Source organism: Leuciscus leuciscus, assembly GCF_965113295.1.
Source record: "Leuciscus leuciscus genome assembly, chromosome: 1".
In the NCBI taxonomy this organism is placed as follows: domain Eukaryota; kingdom Metazoa; phylum Chordata; class Actinopteri; order Cypriniformes; family Leuciscidae; genus Leuciscus; species Leuciscus leuciscus.
The window spans coordinates 51,315,734-51,333,914 of NC_138725.1; the positions used below are offsets into that span (position 1 = coordinate 51,315,734).

Genomic DNA, 18,181 nt, shown 5'->3' on the forward strand with positions numbered 1-18,181 from the left:
TAAATAAAATATATTTCATAAAAAAAATATTTTTTACAAATAAAAAAAAAGAAGTTGTGCAATAAGTTGGAACATATTTATCACATATTTAAAAATCTAGTTTGGACAGTTTTTCTTTTTCATGCATCACCTGTCTATAATAAGTGCACTACAGTAAGGCCAAATGTAGTTTAAATGACAATACGTTGTAGGATTCTGAGCCACGAATGTATTACCTAGATCTGTTTGTCTGGAAAAGTCTGACTTAAACATTTACTTGACATTATATTACAGGATGAATTATTGTTTTAGTCTGACCGAAAACTAACTCTTGAAAGTGCATGTAAATATCCTTATTCAGTTACTTCAACCTCACATTGCTTAAAACTATACCGTATCACCTCACATTGCTTCAGACCGCCTCACACCATGTCACTCGTCTCACGCTGCTCCAAATCGACTCATATTACTTCTCAAAACTTCTCACGTTGCCTCATACTGGCTCACCTCACACTGCCTGACATTTCCTCCTAGAGGGAAGGGAAAGCATTGCCAGCCTGCTCCTTTGCATCAGTGTCAACACTGTCCCAGTTACCTGTCAGTAGAGACAATGAGACCATGGTGATGTCCTGGGCCGTATAACAGCCTGGTCTCTGTGCTGTTCTAGTCAGCAGCAACGAGGCAGGGCTCAAGCAGAGTTACAAGTGTCAAACCCCTTCTCTAACCTTCAGAAGTCATCTAGAAATATTCTCCCACCAACACTAAAACCATTGCCAAATCTTTAAATATGCTCTTGTTTTCTTTACTTCTCTCCTCCTCCTCCTCCTACTATTTCTTATCCTACATTTCTCATATACCAAAAAGACGATAGTTGCACCTGATCCTTGGGAAAAGTTAAACACAGCTGAAACATATAGTGTGACTGCTATTTTGTCTCAGTACGAGTCGGTAATGTATGCTTGCTTTATGTATGCTCTGGGGATTTCAGATTTAGCCCTCACCACCACACAAAGCGAAACCATGGCAAGGTGTGTGTTGTTTTGCGCCTACACAGTACATATATTATCAAAGGCTCTTGTGTGTTTGTATATCTCGCAGTATTACATGAAACCATGGCACATAGCACACACCAATCTGAAATGAGACTTTTTACACTTCCATGAAGCAAACCTCCCACTCAGGCCCTGTTTGGATTTACTTAAAAGAATTGGCTGGCAGATGGAAAGACTAAGATGAAAAAATTGACTTACTTAACTTAAACACTGTCAATATAAAATTGACTTACCTTTGTTTAAATTTAGACCCTCTCTGGGTACATAGATGTCATTTAGATATCATCATAACTAATTAGGTAATTGTTTTGGAGAGACATTAATCAGTAATTGACACTTCTAACGAGAACACTTTCCAAGTTTAGATCAGGTGTCAATCTGTCTGTTGCTCTGACGACTGTACAAAATTAATGAAAGCAGGAGAGCAAACACTTTGTGTGCAATCAATCAATATCTCATGGTGTAAAGGTATTGAGTCGCAAAATAAACAAGCGATTTCTATCCAACTGGGGTTGTGTTATAATTCTTCATTTATATTAGCCTCTCTTTCACGCATACAGACTGCGCTCTCATTGGGATGCACCTCCTTTCCTTAGCCCCAGCCCTAATTAAAGCTTCCTTTGGGCCTCACTATGTGGAGCACCAAACCAGATCACATCTCTGGTGGGCTGAGGAAGGAATATAGGGTGAGAAAGAGAGGAACAAGTGAGAAAAGGTGGAGGGGCATCGAGATATAGAGGCATGATCAGACTGCAAATGTTGCCTGGGAGCCTTTGATAGGACTGTTTTTCGGTTGCAGGTTTCATTAAAATTGTCATTGTTCTTGTTTCATAAATATTTTGCAGTGTGGGAAATGGTAGTGATCTAAAAACGGTAGCATCTCTAATAACTCTCAAGGCACGTTTCATTCTAGATTGGCAAATATTTTAATTCAAAATAAGCTTTTATATGATTAATTGAGAGACTGAAAATAAATACAACAGAATGATGGGAAACAGTGGGTGCAAAGACAAAGAGGAAATACAGAGAGAGCAAGAAGTCGGAGAAAAAAGAGGGAACTTTATCTGTGTCAAAGACTGGTTTAACAACCTTGGTCTTCATAGTGGTGATAGCATGGTTACAGGACTTGGTGCAAACTTTTTTACAACCTAGATTTCACTGTAGATTGTTGTTTTGTCCGATTGTTGTTTTGTTATAATTCCCAGAATTAAATCACATATTCTTGTAACTGTCTCTTGAGTGTTTACTGATGGTGCTCAAGGCTAGAACATAAGAATAAAAGCTAAGACTCATCTGGATTGAGCAGCAGATCTGAGTCTGTGCAGCTTTAAAATATGTTCCATTTCCCATTGTGTTCAGAGGAGGATGGCGCCTGGCACAATGCAAAAGCCTTTTAATCCTCCATTTCTATAGATATTTTCCTCTCTGGCATACAGTGGCCCTGGAATGCTGTTCAGAAACAGGAAACCTTGTATGGCTTGTTGATTAATGATGTTTGTCATATCACAGTCCCCCCTCGCTGTCAATATGGAGGCCTGAAAGACAGGTGGCAGGGTGAGATAAATGATCCCTATTCTGGAAAGCCAGTATATGGCTCATTTGCTACCATTTTAATGATTAAGACAATGAAATCCAAGGGTAGGGCCCTATTTGTTCTTGCAGCTAATGAATGATTTGTTTGGAAATAGTCCAAATTGCAGTGGGTTTTCCTGGTTTAATTTAGTTTTTTTCCCCCCTGATTTTATACAGGAGTTTACAGCAACCACTATGCACATTCACAAATTCATGCATTTATGCCTGCTTGTACCAGCTCGTGTGCCATCTCATCATTGGCAGCCATGAAAATATGGACCAATTAAATGTTTGATTTAAGGCATACATAGATTTGGCTTCCATTATTATGCAGAATTCATTAGGGAATGTTATTGTGTAGTGTTTTATGACTCATATGTTTGTAGTGGCTACATAATCAGTTTTTTAGTGACTAATAACCACATGTGTTCTATTCAAATTTTAGTTATATTTTATAAATTGCTTGTTATAATACTGTGATAATTAAAATTTTGTTTAAAAAAAAATCTGTGTTTGTATAATCTGTGAAATTTTATATTTTTGTTTTATATTTTACATAAAATTAAATAAAATATTTGTGCATATCGTTGTGTGTAATCAATTGTTTTTCTTTTTACATTTTGAGAAACCTTGATATTTTCCTGTTAAATTAAGCTCATATGTATTGTCTTTGTTTCATTTGACAGATTCATCAGTGAAGACTCCAGCAGCTGTCCTTCAACTAAAGATCAATTTTGAAAATGTATCAGGCACTAACTCAGCTATACCGGATATGAGCAAATATGGGGACTCTGTTAGAAACCATGACAAGCCAACAGCTTTGACAGCCCAAAAGGAGATCCTTTTTTTGCAAATGTGAAAGATATTTTCTGTACTCTCAATAACAAACTTATAGAAGAATTCAACCTTGTTTCCCTTTATTTTTTAAAACACCCCTTCCTCTCCACTCCAATCATGAAGAGTTTGTTGACTGCCCTCTCTCCTTCCTGTACCACTCTCCTCTTCCTTCCCTTTTTCCTTCTCTTATGCCCACCAGCATTGGTCAGAGGTGACTGCTGGCTGATCGAGGGGGATAAAGGTTATGTGTGGTTGGCTATCTGCAGCCAGAACCAGCCACCATACGAAACAATCCCACAGCATATCAACAATACAGTACATGACTTGCGGCTTAATGAGAACAAGATCAAAGCTATTTTTTTCACTTCCTTGAGTCGCTTTACCAACCTGACCGACCTCAACCTCACCAAAAATGAGATCTCGTACATCGAAGATGGTGCTTTTGCCAGCCAAGCAAATTTACAGGTCCTGCAACTTGGATATAACAAGTTAACCAACCTGACAGAAGGCATGTTACGAGGTTTGGGACGGATGCAATGTCTTTTCTTGCAGCATAATCTCATAGAAGTCATTGCCACTAATGCTTTCTGGGAGTGCCCCAGCCTCAGCAACCTGGATCTGTCATCAAACAAGCTTGCCCGGCTGGACCCATCCACTTTCACTGGGTTGGGCAGGCTCATGGGATGTGAGCTTGCAGGAAACCCTTTCCACTGCGGATGTGAGCTCTACAGTTTCCTCATCTGGTTAGAGGCCTTCAACAATGTCACACACACCTATGATCGACTTCAGTGCGAGACCCCACGGGAGTTGTTTGGCTATCCGTTGCTGAGTCCTGTTGCCGGGCATGGACGGAGTGCTCGCAACATCCTTTCCTCTGTATGCCGGGATGGGGTGCTGATTCATGTGATTACATCTCTGCCACCTGATCCTGATTCTTCGGGTGCGGGACCTGAAATGTTTGAGCACATTGGACCATACCATCAGCCCACAACTTCCTCCTCATCTGACAATGCATTTAGTCCCAGCATCAAACTACAACATGTGTCTCTTTCCTCTGCATCCCTTCTGATCCAGATTCCAAAGCCATACAGCAAAATGTACATCCTGGTGCAGTACAATCAGAGCTTTGTGTCAGATGTGATGAACTTGAAGAAAAAAAAGGAAATGATCACCCTTAACAAGCTCAAAGCAAACACCAACTATACCTTCTGTGTGGCATCTATACGCAACTCTCAGCGCTACAACCACACTTGTTTATACTTTTCTACCCGAGCGCCAAATCCAGATGACTTGATGCCTCCACCCTCCACGACCACCCACTACATCATGACCATTGTTGGCTGTCTCTTTGGAATGCTCATTGTCCTTGGGTTTGTCTATTACTGCTTACGAAGACGTCGCAGAAATGAAGAGAAAGAAAAATCCATCTGTGTGAAGAAAACCATTCTGGAAATGCGATATGGACCAGAGGTGGCAGCAGCAGTTGCAAATGACCCCGCAGCTGTCCAGAAACTCCACGAGCAGAGTCACCATCAGCATCACCATGGCAAACTACCCATGTCCTCCTCGTCCAGCTCTGCCATGCTTGGCCATGGTTCTGCCAACACTAGTTCCTCACGTCTTTCCTCCATCCCTCAAGTAGAGAAGATGGCAACTGCTTTCTCTGAGGCCATGGCCAGTAAGGGAAACTATATGGATATTAGGACCTCTATTGGAGGAGATGAAAGGGGGAGAGATGGAGCTGTGATGCATGGTGTTCGGGAGGAAGACCTCAGGGGGGATGATGGAAGTGACTTGGGTGATGATTCAGATGATGATGGCCGGGGATCAGCGTCCGAGATTTCAACCATTGCGATGGAAGTTGACAAGGTCAACCAGATAATTAACAACTGTATTGATGCCCTCAAGCTGGACTCTATTGCAGCTTCTTCTGTTTCCACCACAGCAAGTGGTCCCACCTCACCCCCACCTACCTCTACCTCCTCCCTGACCAGAGGACTGATTCCCATCTCTTCTAGTATCAGTGATACATGCCAAGTCCTGCCTTCCCCAAAAATCCCTCCCCCACCTCCTCTTCCCTTCTCTGCTCCTCTGTCTGAGAGGCCTGGGATCACAGGTGGTGGCTTTGTGTCCCCACCATATCGTCCACCACCCCCAGCTACTGCAGTGAGGCCTATTCAAAGACAGATGAGTGCAGATGCTGCTGTCATCGTCTCCTCTTCCAAGAGGCACTGCCGCCCTTCCAGTGGAAAAGGGGGTCGTGTTTACAGCCTAGATGTTCCGGAACCCCGCAGCCCAGATCCCTGCCATTATTCAGACAAGGGCAGCCCGTTGGGGTGTGGTGAGCCCCAGGAGAGGCTCCCTTTAGTAGGTAGTGGTGGAGGAGGTGGCTGTAGCATTGACGGTGGTACTGTAGATGGGATGGGCCTTCAGCAACACCTGGAGGTGCACCAAGACTACCACTGTGCAGAGCATCGTCACTCAGTCCCTGCCCTATACTACGAGGGCTCTCATGACTCCCCGGCCCAAAGGGTCTCTTTTCTCAAGCCTCTGTCACGCACCAAGAGAGACGCTGCTTCCTACTCTCAGCTCTCTCCACGTCACCACAATTACTCTGGCTACTCCTCGAGTCCAGAGTACTCCACTGAGAACACCTTGCGCATCTGGGAGCGCTTCCGTCCCCACAGAAAGGGTCCACGTGAGGAGTCGTGTTACGTAACAGCTGGAAACGCCTTGCGTAAAAAGGTCCAGTTTGCCAAGGGGGAGGACTTGCATGACATCCTTGACTACTGGAAGGGTGTGTCAGCACAGCAAAAGCTGTAATCTATTGGACTGTGTGGATACACAGTACAGGTCTCTTTTACTGCCTGATAAACCAGAAGAGCAACTCTAGTGAGCAAGTTGGGTTATGGCTGCAGTTTGTAAAACAGAGCCAAGTTTGTCAGGGTTTGAGGACAAGCTGTTTAAATGTTTTTGTACAGTGAGCCAGAAAGAGTAAAAAGAGCATGAGAATACAATACATACATAAGATAACATTCAGAGATATCATTTGGAGCATTGTTGTTCTCAGTGAAAAAGGTCCAGTGGGCTTATCATTTGTCAGTAATTGAAATACTCTGTGTATTCATCGTTCATATCAATAGTGTAACCTTAACTAGAGTCCTTATTAAGCCTGAGAGAGAATCTCTGTTTGTACTCCCAAATTATCAAATTATTGGTCATCGCATTAATTTGTTAGGTGGGAATGTGTGTTTTAGGAGGATAAAATGTGCTGATTTTCTACAAACCTGTCAAAAGCAGTTTCCCTCTTCCATATTACAGAGACTGCAACCACATTTACATTTCAATAGCACTCCTCATGTGAAAAATAAAGGAATAGAGGAAAGAAAAAGATAAAAATGAAACAGAAGAATCTCCCGGGGGAACCTTGGAATAGTCAGCCGTGTTTGACAGCTGCTGAGCTGTACTGCTGTGCTGAACAGGATGGCATAAATAGTGCAAGGGGTGCAAGAGAAAATAGATTTACCAGGGTTTGTGGAAAATGCATAGATCTGTGTTGGAGATTAAAGAGACATAGTTCTGTACATCTCTCATCTCTGATGAATTATTAATAGCATTTCCTTATCAGAGGTTACCTTGTCACTTGTATCAAAGCAAGAGCATAAAGTGTCTGTTGGCAGCAAAGGTTTATGTATTCTGTTCTTCTGCCCTGAGGTCAATTTGTTTAGTCCATTAATTGGCTTTTGAAAGCCTGTTGCTGACAGCCGAGTAATTCAACAGGCAAAGTGACCTATACCCTGGTATGGCACTTTTAAACTGACACTTTATATGGCATGTTTCTCCAGGCTCTTTTTTGTTTATTTATTCATTTGTTTATTGGGGGAAATTATTATGCTGACTTTGAAAGGAAGACCGAAAAAAGGAGCAAGATTTAATTAAATTAAAATAAAATAAAAATCTTTTAAATTAATAGATGTTTTATGTTCTTGTTATCATTTACTGACCTTGGGTTTCAACAGTGATAATAAAACTCCTCTCCCAAAAGCACTTAATCTCAAATATAGATCTCATAGGATAATACATTATTAATGGTATTTATTGAAAAAAGGACAAATAATATTAACTTCAACACCTCTGTCAGCGATTATTTTATTAATTCCCATTTGGATTACACTAACTAATTAGCAATTAACCAGGGCTATATCCTTAAGTCTGCGAGGGTGAGCAGCCAAGACCTCCAATTTGATTAAAAGATCTCTCTCTCTCTCTCTCTCTCTCTCTCTCTCTCTCTCTCTCTCTCTCTCTCTCTCTCTCTCTCTCTCTCTCTCTCTCGCTCTCGCCCTCACTCTCTCTCTCACAGCAACCACAGTCAGCTTACAGTTTCAGGGACCAATAAACCCAAAAATTTGATTAGTTGCACTGTGGGAAAATATACATGTGTTTACTATGAAATGGCAGGTGAGACATCTAACAGGCAACTGAAATAAAATTAATGGTGTTTAATCAATGAAGTATGACTATAACCGTCCCAATGCATGGCTTAAAGGGTTAGTTCACCCAAATTCTGTCATCATTTACTCGTCATTCCAAAACTATATGATTTTCTGTCTTCTGCAGAGCACAGGATGTGACAAATTCTGCAATTCTCATTCGTTATAATGGAAAAGCGCAAAAGAAATGTAACAATTCAGAAAAAAATGATTGGCACATGGGTTTGTAACAACATGAGCGTGAGAACATTTTTCAAAAGGTAAACTATTCCTCTCTCTGACCTGAGATCTGAGCACTTTGTAACGGCACTTAATTTGACATTATTATTGATAAAACGCATTTGTGGAGATATGTATTTTAGAAATAATGAGATAAATTAGATTTAAATGGAATGCAAACATTTCAAATGAGGGTGAGTGTTAGCATTAGCAAACCTCTCCATTCAACCCTCTTTATTCTGCATCAGGTGTTTTTGTGCCTTCAGTAAAAGGGTCCATTATTTGTTAGTATCACAAAAGAGTCATTTTTGTTTGTTTGGTTCATATTCTTTACATAATTTCATATCCATTATTTAAAGGGATTTCATCATAAATACATGTTCATAATATATACCATCTTTCTTTCCATATCTCTTGATTAAGGTTTTTCATTGTAAATATGTGATAGATACCTGCCAACATTGGACAAACACTCAGGCACAATGTCTCTTTGGTTCTCTCTCTCTTCGAGGGCTTTAAAAAAAAATCCAGTCCAAGGTACATGACAAAAGTTGTTTATAGGATGCTTTATGGTTTACAGAAAGAGGAACAGCAGCAGCTATAACATATGTGGATTATTAGGGCTCTGTGTGTACTTAAGGAAGACATTGCACACAGCTCATTTAGAGAGAATGGACCCTAACTGGACAAATCACTCTTGGGAAACTGAAATGGACTCTCAAAGGACTGGTACCGGAGGCTTACTGTGACATTTTCCTTACTTTATGAACATGATTTTAAAACCTCTTGGACTGGTCTTAAGGAACTAACCATCAACAATCAATCAAAAATGACTGTTCATTTTTTATAACAGTAAAATCTGATGCCCAGCTTTATGTTTTAGACATGGTTTTTATTGTGCCTCCCCTCATTGACAGAAAAAAAGACTTGCACTCCTGTACAAATGCTTTCAGCCATTTTTGCTATGAATTCAAGGTTGAATAACAAAAGAGGGAGTAATAATACAATTGGCATGGCATCTGTAAGATTTGTTATTTATTAATTGTTTAAGAAAATGTGTAAATATTGTTCTCTCTTATTTTTCTGCTTGGGGAGTAAGACTGTGATTCTTCGTGCTGTTATCTTGCTCAAGGTCATTCTCCTTCAACACTGTTGAAGAAGGAATGTTTTCCCATTCATTCTGGACAAACAAGCAAATCAATTATTCCAAGTGAAGGTATTTTTATATCAGACCTTTATTCACAGACTATGTTTATAATACATTCTTTCTTTCTTTGATTTACTTGGCCTTTACATTTTTGCTTGACATATCACAGATAATTACCCAGTTCAGCCAAATTTGTGTTTGTTTACTATCCTACTACAGAGCTAATAGGCTAAGATTCTGCAGCCACTTTCCTCATACACCGAATTAATCAGTGGATGGTTGGGGTCAGAGTTTCGTCTCTCGGGATACTGATTATTTTTTTGAAGGATTGAATAATGCATGTATCTGTCTCTTCTTCTGGATCCTTTACTAAAGTGTCATTATATTCCTGCTCTGCGCTAGTATTGATAGTGTTATCAATTCATCATTCAGAAGTTCCTGAAGAACATGTGTCATGTTGACTGTTGATACCAGCTCTTTTTGTTGTCTTCTTGAATGAAATGGTGATATACTAGTGGGCTGTACGCAGTTGTTTGTATTCCACTCACTGTAACCATTCAGTATCACAAGACAGGATATATGACGCTGTTTCATAATTTATGATGTTTGGTGTCATAGTGTCTTACTTAAATTGCCTTTTTTTTTTTACACTACTAGTTCTTTCTGAAGGCCGTTTCACTATAGTTGTTTTAAGGAAGTTGATTGTACTAAGAGCAGAAAATACTTAAACATTAATCACTGTCAGCTTTCAGCAATATTACACAGAGTGCAAAGTGGATTACTCTTCCACAGCAGTTTTTACTTCTTCTAAGCTCTTTAGCCTCCTTTTAGTGGTAGACACTATGGAAGGAGATTGGCTTGAAGTGAGAAAAAAGATATGGATTAATGCTTTGAAACAAGATTTTCATTCCAGCCTCCATTCTTTTTTACGGCCTTGGAATGGCAAGAAAGTGACGAACGAGAAACTTTTGTAGGCAATTACCTAGCTCTGTCACACCATAAATCCCCATTATTCTGACACAATAAGGTAACTTTGAATTACTTATTTGTATTGCAGTTCTTAATTTGTAATGAACATATTTAAAAGCAATTACTTATTTTTACAAGAACAGAATCCATATTTAATTGACTTAATAATTACTAAGGACCAAATATTGTTCGACAAGCTTATTATTGCCCCTCATACCACTAAATCTAGTCCAAACGACTACATGCAGTTAACGTATTCTCTGTCTTTGAAGGTCCTCCTTGTTGACGTTGCCTGTCTTTGTTCATAATCAAAAGAAGCCCAGAGAAAATCAGTCCGACATTCTCTGGGGTCAGGATAATTGTGCCTCTTTTATGAAGCTTTTAAGTCGTTTTCTCCCTCTTTACGCAGAAGAGAACCACACTGCCACGTTTTCCCTCTGATATTTTCCGCTTGTTTGTTCTTGTCTCTCATATGTTCTCTGAATTCCGATGGTTTGACTGCAATGAGCAAAACATGGCAGGATTGTGAGAAACAGGCTGTAGGATGGATACATTTGATTGTTTAGAACTAAAAGACACACTAAAAGGGCCAGTTGCTGTGCTTCTCCAAAATGCAACCCATCCGATGGGCTTTAATAACCCAATTAAAGACATACTTTATATTATACTGTGATGGAGAAACATAAAAATGCATAGATTTGAATAAGATTCTAAGAAACAAGTGCTGGAGAGAGGGGTTAACTCTGAATCAGCTCATCAAAGTGAGTCGGAGAATGTCGTTATGATTATGGAAAACACATTTAACACTCAGGATCAGGAGGAGACAGTAAATCAGGAAAGGAGATGATGCAGCAAGTGTGTAGGAGTACTTTGAGAGGAAAGAGAGGAACAGAAAGTATACACAAGCTGCATCAACCTGATAATGGCTGGAGCTTTGAATGAATAAACGTCACACAATCTGTAATGTTGTGAAAGAAGACAGACTAATGCATGCGCTATGAAACAACCCTAGATGATTAGATAGTCTGAATTGCATATGAGATCATGACTGAATCGGATCCAAATGTTTGTGTTTGGTTCATTAGTTCAGTAAGGAATAGTTCAATCCCCAAATGAAAATATTCACCCTCAGGCTGTTTTTTGTTTTTGTTTTGGTTTGGTTTGGTTTGGTTATTGGCCATAACTAAGCCATGGTTATTATCGAAAAAGATGTTTTAAGATTCTTTAAAACTTTTTTTTTTTTTTTTTTTTTTTTTTACAGAAAAAAAGTAAGTTGCTATTAATATGTGTTTTGAACACATTCTTTTCTATTCTAGACAGAATTGTAAGTTTTAGAGTTTTAGACAATCCTTTAACAACACTGTCGCTCAGAAATCGTGGGAAACATTTAATAGATAATGGGAATGTCAAAGGAGCTATAGGATTTTCCCAGCTATTGGCACTGGGGGGATCACACCAGTTAATCCTGGGTACTGTTTCATCCCCCTCCATCACTCACTTCTCAATTAACTTCAGACTCCATCAGCCTGATGTCCCTGTAATCTTCCACTCATTCCCTCTGTAGTCTCCGTTTATCCGTCTACAGGCCAACATATAAAGATATCACTGGAGCATCACTCCCATATTCAGACAGCAGTTTAACATGTAATGGAAGTTTAATGAAACCATATTTTTAAAGGTGTACTAAGACTTTGTTTGTTTTGCCAGCTGACGCAACAGTAGTGTTGGACTTTGTCATTATTATCTTGCAACTGCAAGTGTTCAACAATTGGGGCCTACCGAGAAAAAGAGAATAGTATTTGACTAGACATGTGAGCGGGGAATTCCATTACTCGTGGGAGTTAACGTTTTAATTACATATATAATTACATATTTTTAAATACAGGGGTGAAGTCCAAACTGTTTCAACATTAGTGTGTGCACTAATGGACAGAATTTTCTTATTTTGTGGAAACATATACAGATCTTAATTTGTTATTGTGTTTAAATCATTGCTGAGGTTTCACCGAATGTGACTTTTACAGCCTGGTTTGGCACATTGTACAGCAGGTAGAATTCACACAGAAGGAGTTTGTGGGGGTGGTGTTCAGGTCTACTGTCATTCATTTGATTATTTTTCAATTTAAACACTCCAAAAATGTGTTTTGCTGAACCTGAGGATAAAATGTACAAAAGGGTGACAAGGGCCTTTTGTGTTTCATTTTGTTTTGTTTTAATCCTCCAGTATAATAATCCTCTCACATGATGCTGGCATGCGGTTGGCGGGTCTGTCTGCTCTTGAGCGGAAGAGCATCTTTGAGCCTTCACCTGTCCCAAAATGCGGCTCAGGAACCTTTATGACAATTATTAGCTTGCATCTTCATTTCTTCTCAATAGCCCTTCTTTCACAAATATGATTTCCTGTTCCAAAAAAAAGCAGGAGGGTAAATACTAGAAAAATAGCTATATTTGTGAATTTCAAACTTTGTAAAAATATCAAAGATGGGTTTTTTTTTTTTGTCACTGAATTTCTAGTTGTAATTGTTATAATTATGTTTTGGGATGGGAGGTTTCGGGTGATTTTGGGGTAACATGTTGTACAGCTTTGGACTGGGTCAATACGTTGATCCCTGTTATCCAGATCTGATTCAATCTGAGACCATAGAAAGTGGCAGGAAAAGAAACAAAGTGTTATGTTTGCATGATTTTCTGTATTTTTCAAAGAAATTAATTATATTGTTGTGTATATTGAGTGGATATATTTTGCAAACAAAGCAAAAATTAGGCATTGAAATACTGTCAGAACTTTTTGAGGGATGATACCGAGGTTTATTAACACCTCGAGGATGCTGAACTACTTCCATTGCTGTCACTGGAATTCTTATTACAGTTTTGAACCAAGAAAAAACCTGCCTGAAACAATGCCATGGGAAAGCTTCGTATTCTGCTTTACAACTGCCAAAAAAAAAAAAAAAAAAAGGATATATTGGTCAGTCTTGTTTAGTGCCAAAATAAGACCTTTATCCCTTATAGTTATTTCTCTGCAATGAAAAAGAAAAGTGAGATCCTAGCTGTGTGAATTCATCCTCCGCAGAACTCAATGCTGCCCAGATCAATAAATGAGAGAATACGGCACATCCACTACATTAACCTTGCAGGTGTCCCGCAGTAGCCCCTCGCCTCTGCTGGAGAAAAACATTCTCCCGTGCACGGCTGCTCATTGAATCAATAATAAAGCAAACATCAGCGAATGAATGTTTCAATGTTTCTGAGAAGCCATGAAATAGTCCATGGGCAGTGAAAAAGAGGTACTTAGAGAGATGGTCCGTTTGGGAGGCTGTTGTCTCTGGAGGCTGTGGAGGATGTCGTTCTCTATTTTAACCGACTGAATGAAGAGGCCTGCATTGATTATTTAAGGCTGAGAGGCCAAACCACAACACCAACACCTCATCATGTCTAAACTCTTGCCAATGGCTCTTCTGTTCTTTCTATACATACACGATATACAGTCACACAGCATTTTATTGAGTGTAAGATTCTGATCTGAACCAAAAGGATTTATTTTATTATTATATTTGCAAGTGGAAACCAAAGCTTTTCCATGGCGACACACAAAAGAGCTCCAACTGTGAGCTTTATAATAGTTTGATATTGGACATCATAAGTAGCTTAGTTTTTCAATCGCAGGATTTGACAGAATTGTAAATGGATTTCAGAGCCTCATTAACAATGTTTCCTTCAGATCGGTTGTATATTTCTTTGCTTCTCTTTCTATCTACGGAATAGATCTCAAAAAGGACACCATTTCTTTGATGTGATGGGGGGGGGGAAAGCCTCTGAAATGGTTTACTTACATTTATTTAGATGGTAATTATATCCTACATCTTCTCCACCACAAATTCTGTACAAAAGATCTATTTCTATATTTGCAATAAATTTGTAATAAAAAAGAAAAAGCTGCATGTGCGTCATGTTTTATTCACACGAAAGACTGTGGAAGCTTGCCATACATCATTGAAATGCTTTGGTAAGTCTTGTCTCTTGTTATTTTTGTTTGGCCAGAACTATGAGTGTTGTCAAAAAAAGCTGCTAAGTGACTCTTTTGATCAGTGTCAAATCTGTACTTGATTTACAGATATAAAAAAAAAGCGAGAACTGCCTAATACAAACAGAGCATCTCACACCATTGCCAAAGCTTCCCACTTGAACAGGAGAGACTATCTGACCAACATATACAACAGCTCAGTTATTTTTTTATGTGATGTTCTAAGGGCAGCCTAATCTAAATTCAGTGAAACCCCAATAAAATTGGTAATACTTTCAAATAATGGAGGACCGATCTTCATCGTGCAGATGGCACTAAAGAAATGATTGGAAAATATGTGAACTTTGTGGTCCCTGTTTGGATATATGCCATGTTATAATGCTCTTCTCCATCATCTTATCATTATTTGATGAATATCTCTTTTCGTGACCAACACACAAACGTTTCACTCATACTGTAGCTTGTATCTTGTAAACGCGGCTGTTTCCCAGAGGACAGTTGAAAGCCTTTACACCCTAAATTACACAAAAATTTGTAAAAATTAAGGAAAGCTCTTGCCATTTTCTCTCAGATGGTTTGTGAATTTGTGTGATCAAACTGTTATGAAATTCCAAAAACATAAACGATTCCTTTGAGACTCGTGCTAACTGAACATAGACCTGTAAGTTAGTCCAGTATCAACTGTAATTTGAAACTGAAAGTTGAGATGTCTCTCTGCACGTTCCCTCACCACAGGAACGTCTCTTAATCCTCTCCACTTTTCTAAGGTAAGCACTACTAACAGTCAGTTTCACTCTCCTAATCTCCTAATATGTGCCCTGAAGAAGAAGAAGCAGTGAAGGGAGCAGGAGATCAAAACAAAAAGAAACACTAGTACAACCCCATTGTGGCGTTACCTCTGCAGAGCGTCTGTGGGCACTGAGCAGCCAAACTCGAAATCTATGAGTGGGTGACTGATCTAATGAGTGGGTGACTGATCTGAGCTAATAGAATGCACATGAATCTTAATATAGTTTTATTTAATTTCCCCCTCTGTCTTCTCATTGTTTATTCTTTTAATTTCATCTTTTGTTTTTTTTTTGCAGTATTGTTTTGCAGTATTACATTTTCTTGAGGTCTTTGATCACATAAGCCTGCACAAAAGACTCCATCCATTTTCCTATAGGTTTATAGAAGAAAATGCATAAAGTAATTTATGTTCAAGTCAAAAACTTGCACCTCATTTAACAACCAGAAAGAAAAGAGCTCCAGTAAGAGTCAATGCATCTCCTTCTGTTCTCTGTGCTGAGAAACTGCACTCTTTTCCCTTCAAACGTATATTAAGTCATCAACACACAAAGCCCACTAAATTATGAAGCAATTAAAAATGTTGTGTGGGAGTGCATGATTGATGAGGGGGTGATACAGCATGGTGGATATGAATGTCCTGACCAGGGTAGGAGAGACAGAGTTTCAGTCATGCTGCTAATGAAGACTCGAGATGTGAACAATCCCTCCTCAAACCTGCTAAAAGAAAGACAAAGAAAGTGGAAAAGTCTTCAAAAAGAAGTGAATTTTGAAACCATGAAGGGTACAAAGGGCCAAAGGCCCCTCTTGATTTGAGGTCAGCCAAAAAATGTAATGACATTGTAGATTTATGTAGCCAATGATAATATCACCACTTATACACTTATATTGATATATCTGAAACTTATACACATATATTTGACAATATAAAAAAAACTGAAAAGACCTACTGTAGTCAAAAAGCCACTCACAGCACTGCTACGCTGTTGAAAGGGAAAGATGCAGAATGCCTCAGTGCAATAAGCTGTTTTATGTAATTGGGCAGAAATGGATTATTTGTAATGGATGTGCAGAGTGGGTTCATATTAACTGCTACAATCACAGTAGAGATTCATTTGTGAAAAGTATAAATAGATTATGAAATGCTACAAAATTGTAAAATAAACAGAAAATTGGTGAACCGTTTAGTGAAGTGGTTATTTTGAATAAGTGCATAAAAAGATCTTGTTATTTCAGTATTTTCCTACAGTGACATTATTACCACTGTAATCTACTGGATAATCTACTGTTATTCAGCAAGGATGTATTATACTGATCAAAATTGACAGCAAAGACTTTCACCGTGTTACACATTTCTCTTACCAATCAAGTTCTTTTTCATAAAACAATCCATGCCAAAATGTATCAAGGTTTCCATAAAAATATTAAGCAACTGTTTTAAACATTGATAGTAAATGTTTCTTGAGCACCAAATCAGCATATAAGAATGATTCGTGAAGGATCATGTGACACTGAAGATTGGAGTACTGGCAATAAAAGAAAAGGAAAAAAAGAAAAAACTGTTTTAAAATGGTAGTGTATATATGATTATTTCATATAGCTCAACCAGTGCAGGAAATCATGTCAAGGTTGTGGGTTCAGTTCACAAAGAATGCACTGATCAAAATGCAGCATAAATTGTTTGGATAAAAGAATCTGCCATGTGTAAGAGTAAAATCCATCAGTGTAAAGTTAGATAGTCAGTTAATAAGTGACTGAACAGTAATCAGTCTTGTAAGATGCTTTGAATCACAGGTGTTGTACAGTGCCAGAACATGAACATAGTCAGAGCAGAGTTCATTCATGGTTGACTTGTTCAAGCATTAACTTTTGAAACAGATGGAGGAAATCCCTGGAGGATGGTGAGGTGAGGTGAGGTGGAGAATGTTCTCCTGAGCTGAGAATGACCCGGCAATACTTCATCAGGCCCCTCAATATTTCATACAGCAAGTGAAAAATATATGGGATTTCGGGAAAGACGTGTTCAGTATTTATGATAATTTTTCATTATTTTCCTCCATTTTTGTCACATTTATATATACAGTATATTTCCTGCATTGTCTTTCTCTGAACTGTGAATATTCAGCTAGTGTCATTTGTTATAAAGAATGATAGTCATGAAAAAGTATTTAGATACATCAGTCACACTTGCTATTGCATAACAAAATGTCAAACCCAGTGACATTTATTTTAAGGAAATACAGCACACTTTGTAAGCAAAATGCTATACAAAAGCATTTATATATTTATTTATTTATTTTTAAAATAAATAAATGCTGAAAATGAAAACAAAAGGTATTGTGATACTTTCTGGTTGTCAAATGTTAGTGAAGCACATTAACATGATGAACCAGTGGTGATTCTGCTCTGACACCTGAGGACATCTGACTTTGTAAAATCACTTTGAAACCAGCTAAAAGTCATGGCAGAATAAAAAAAGTACACTTCTATCTTTAAGTGTCCAAATATTATGGGGCAACTGTACATCCAGGCACAGAGAGCGGTCAGAGCACTGGGTCTCATAGGCTAAGTGTTGTACTCAGCTCCGCAATAACTGCTTGTGGACAGGATGAGGTCAACAGATTTGCCCATGGCAAAATACAGAGAACCGACTGTATGAATAATGCAACGCACATCTTTAACCTTAATGTGACTACTGCCCACAGACATTTTCAGCAACAATTATATATTCAGCTTTTCAAATATTATTCATTCATTTATTTAAAGTTCTCTTATGATTAGTGTTTTTCACTAATAGTCCAGAGGTACAGCAGCAGTGAGGAATGATCTGCATTTGTACAGCTTGCAGTGCAGCCGGTATCTCTTTTCATTCCTGACTGGTGGAAAACGCCTCCGTGACACCATGCAATTACTCTGAATATAGTGTGTCATTGTGCAACGGTTTAAGAGGCATGGACGGATTCAGGTTCATACTTATGAAAAGATTATCACTCATTTAGGTTTGTCTTTGGGGTTGTTCTGTCAGTCCATCTCCCTTTTTCTCCTCCTATGTTCTTATACACTGTTGCTGTTTTTTTTTTTATCCACTTTCACCGCATCTGACAGT

At 38.7% G+C, this 18,181-nt stretch overlaps 1 protein-coding gene across 4 annotated transcripts in view; it reads left to right on the forward strand.

Moving 5' to 3' along the window:
* elfn2b (extracellular leucine-rich repeat and fibronectin type III domain containing 2b) overlaps positions 1-14,194 on the forward strand; it is a 101,225-nt gene extending 87,031 nt beyond the window's left edge. For 3 of the 4 annotated variants that reach the window (XM_082138606.1, XM_082138605.1, XM_082138607.1), the window contains one exon: positions 3,290-14,194. In XM_082138606.1, coding sequence (XP_081994732.1) covers positions 3,558-6,263 — 2,706 coding nt within the window. In that variant the 5' untranslated portion in view covers positions 3,290-3,557 and the 3' untranslated portion in view covers positions 6,264-14,194. The remainder of the gene's footprint in view (positions 1-3,289) is intronic. The other variant, XR_014197753.1, reaches the window with a different exon arrangement.
* Positions 14,195-18,181: the final 3,987 nt, after the last annotated feature.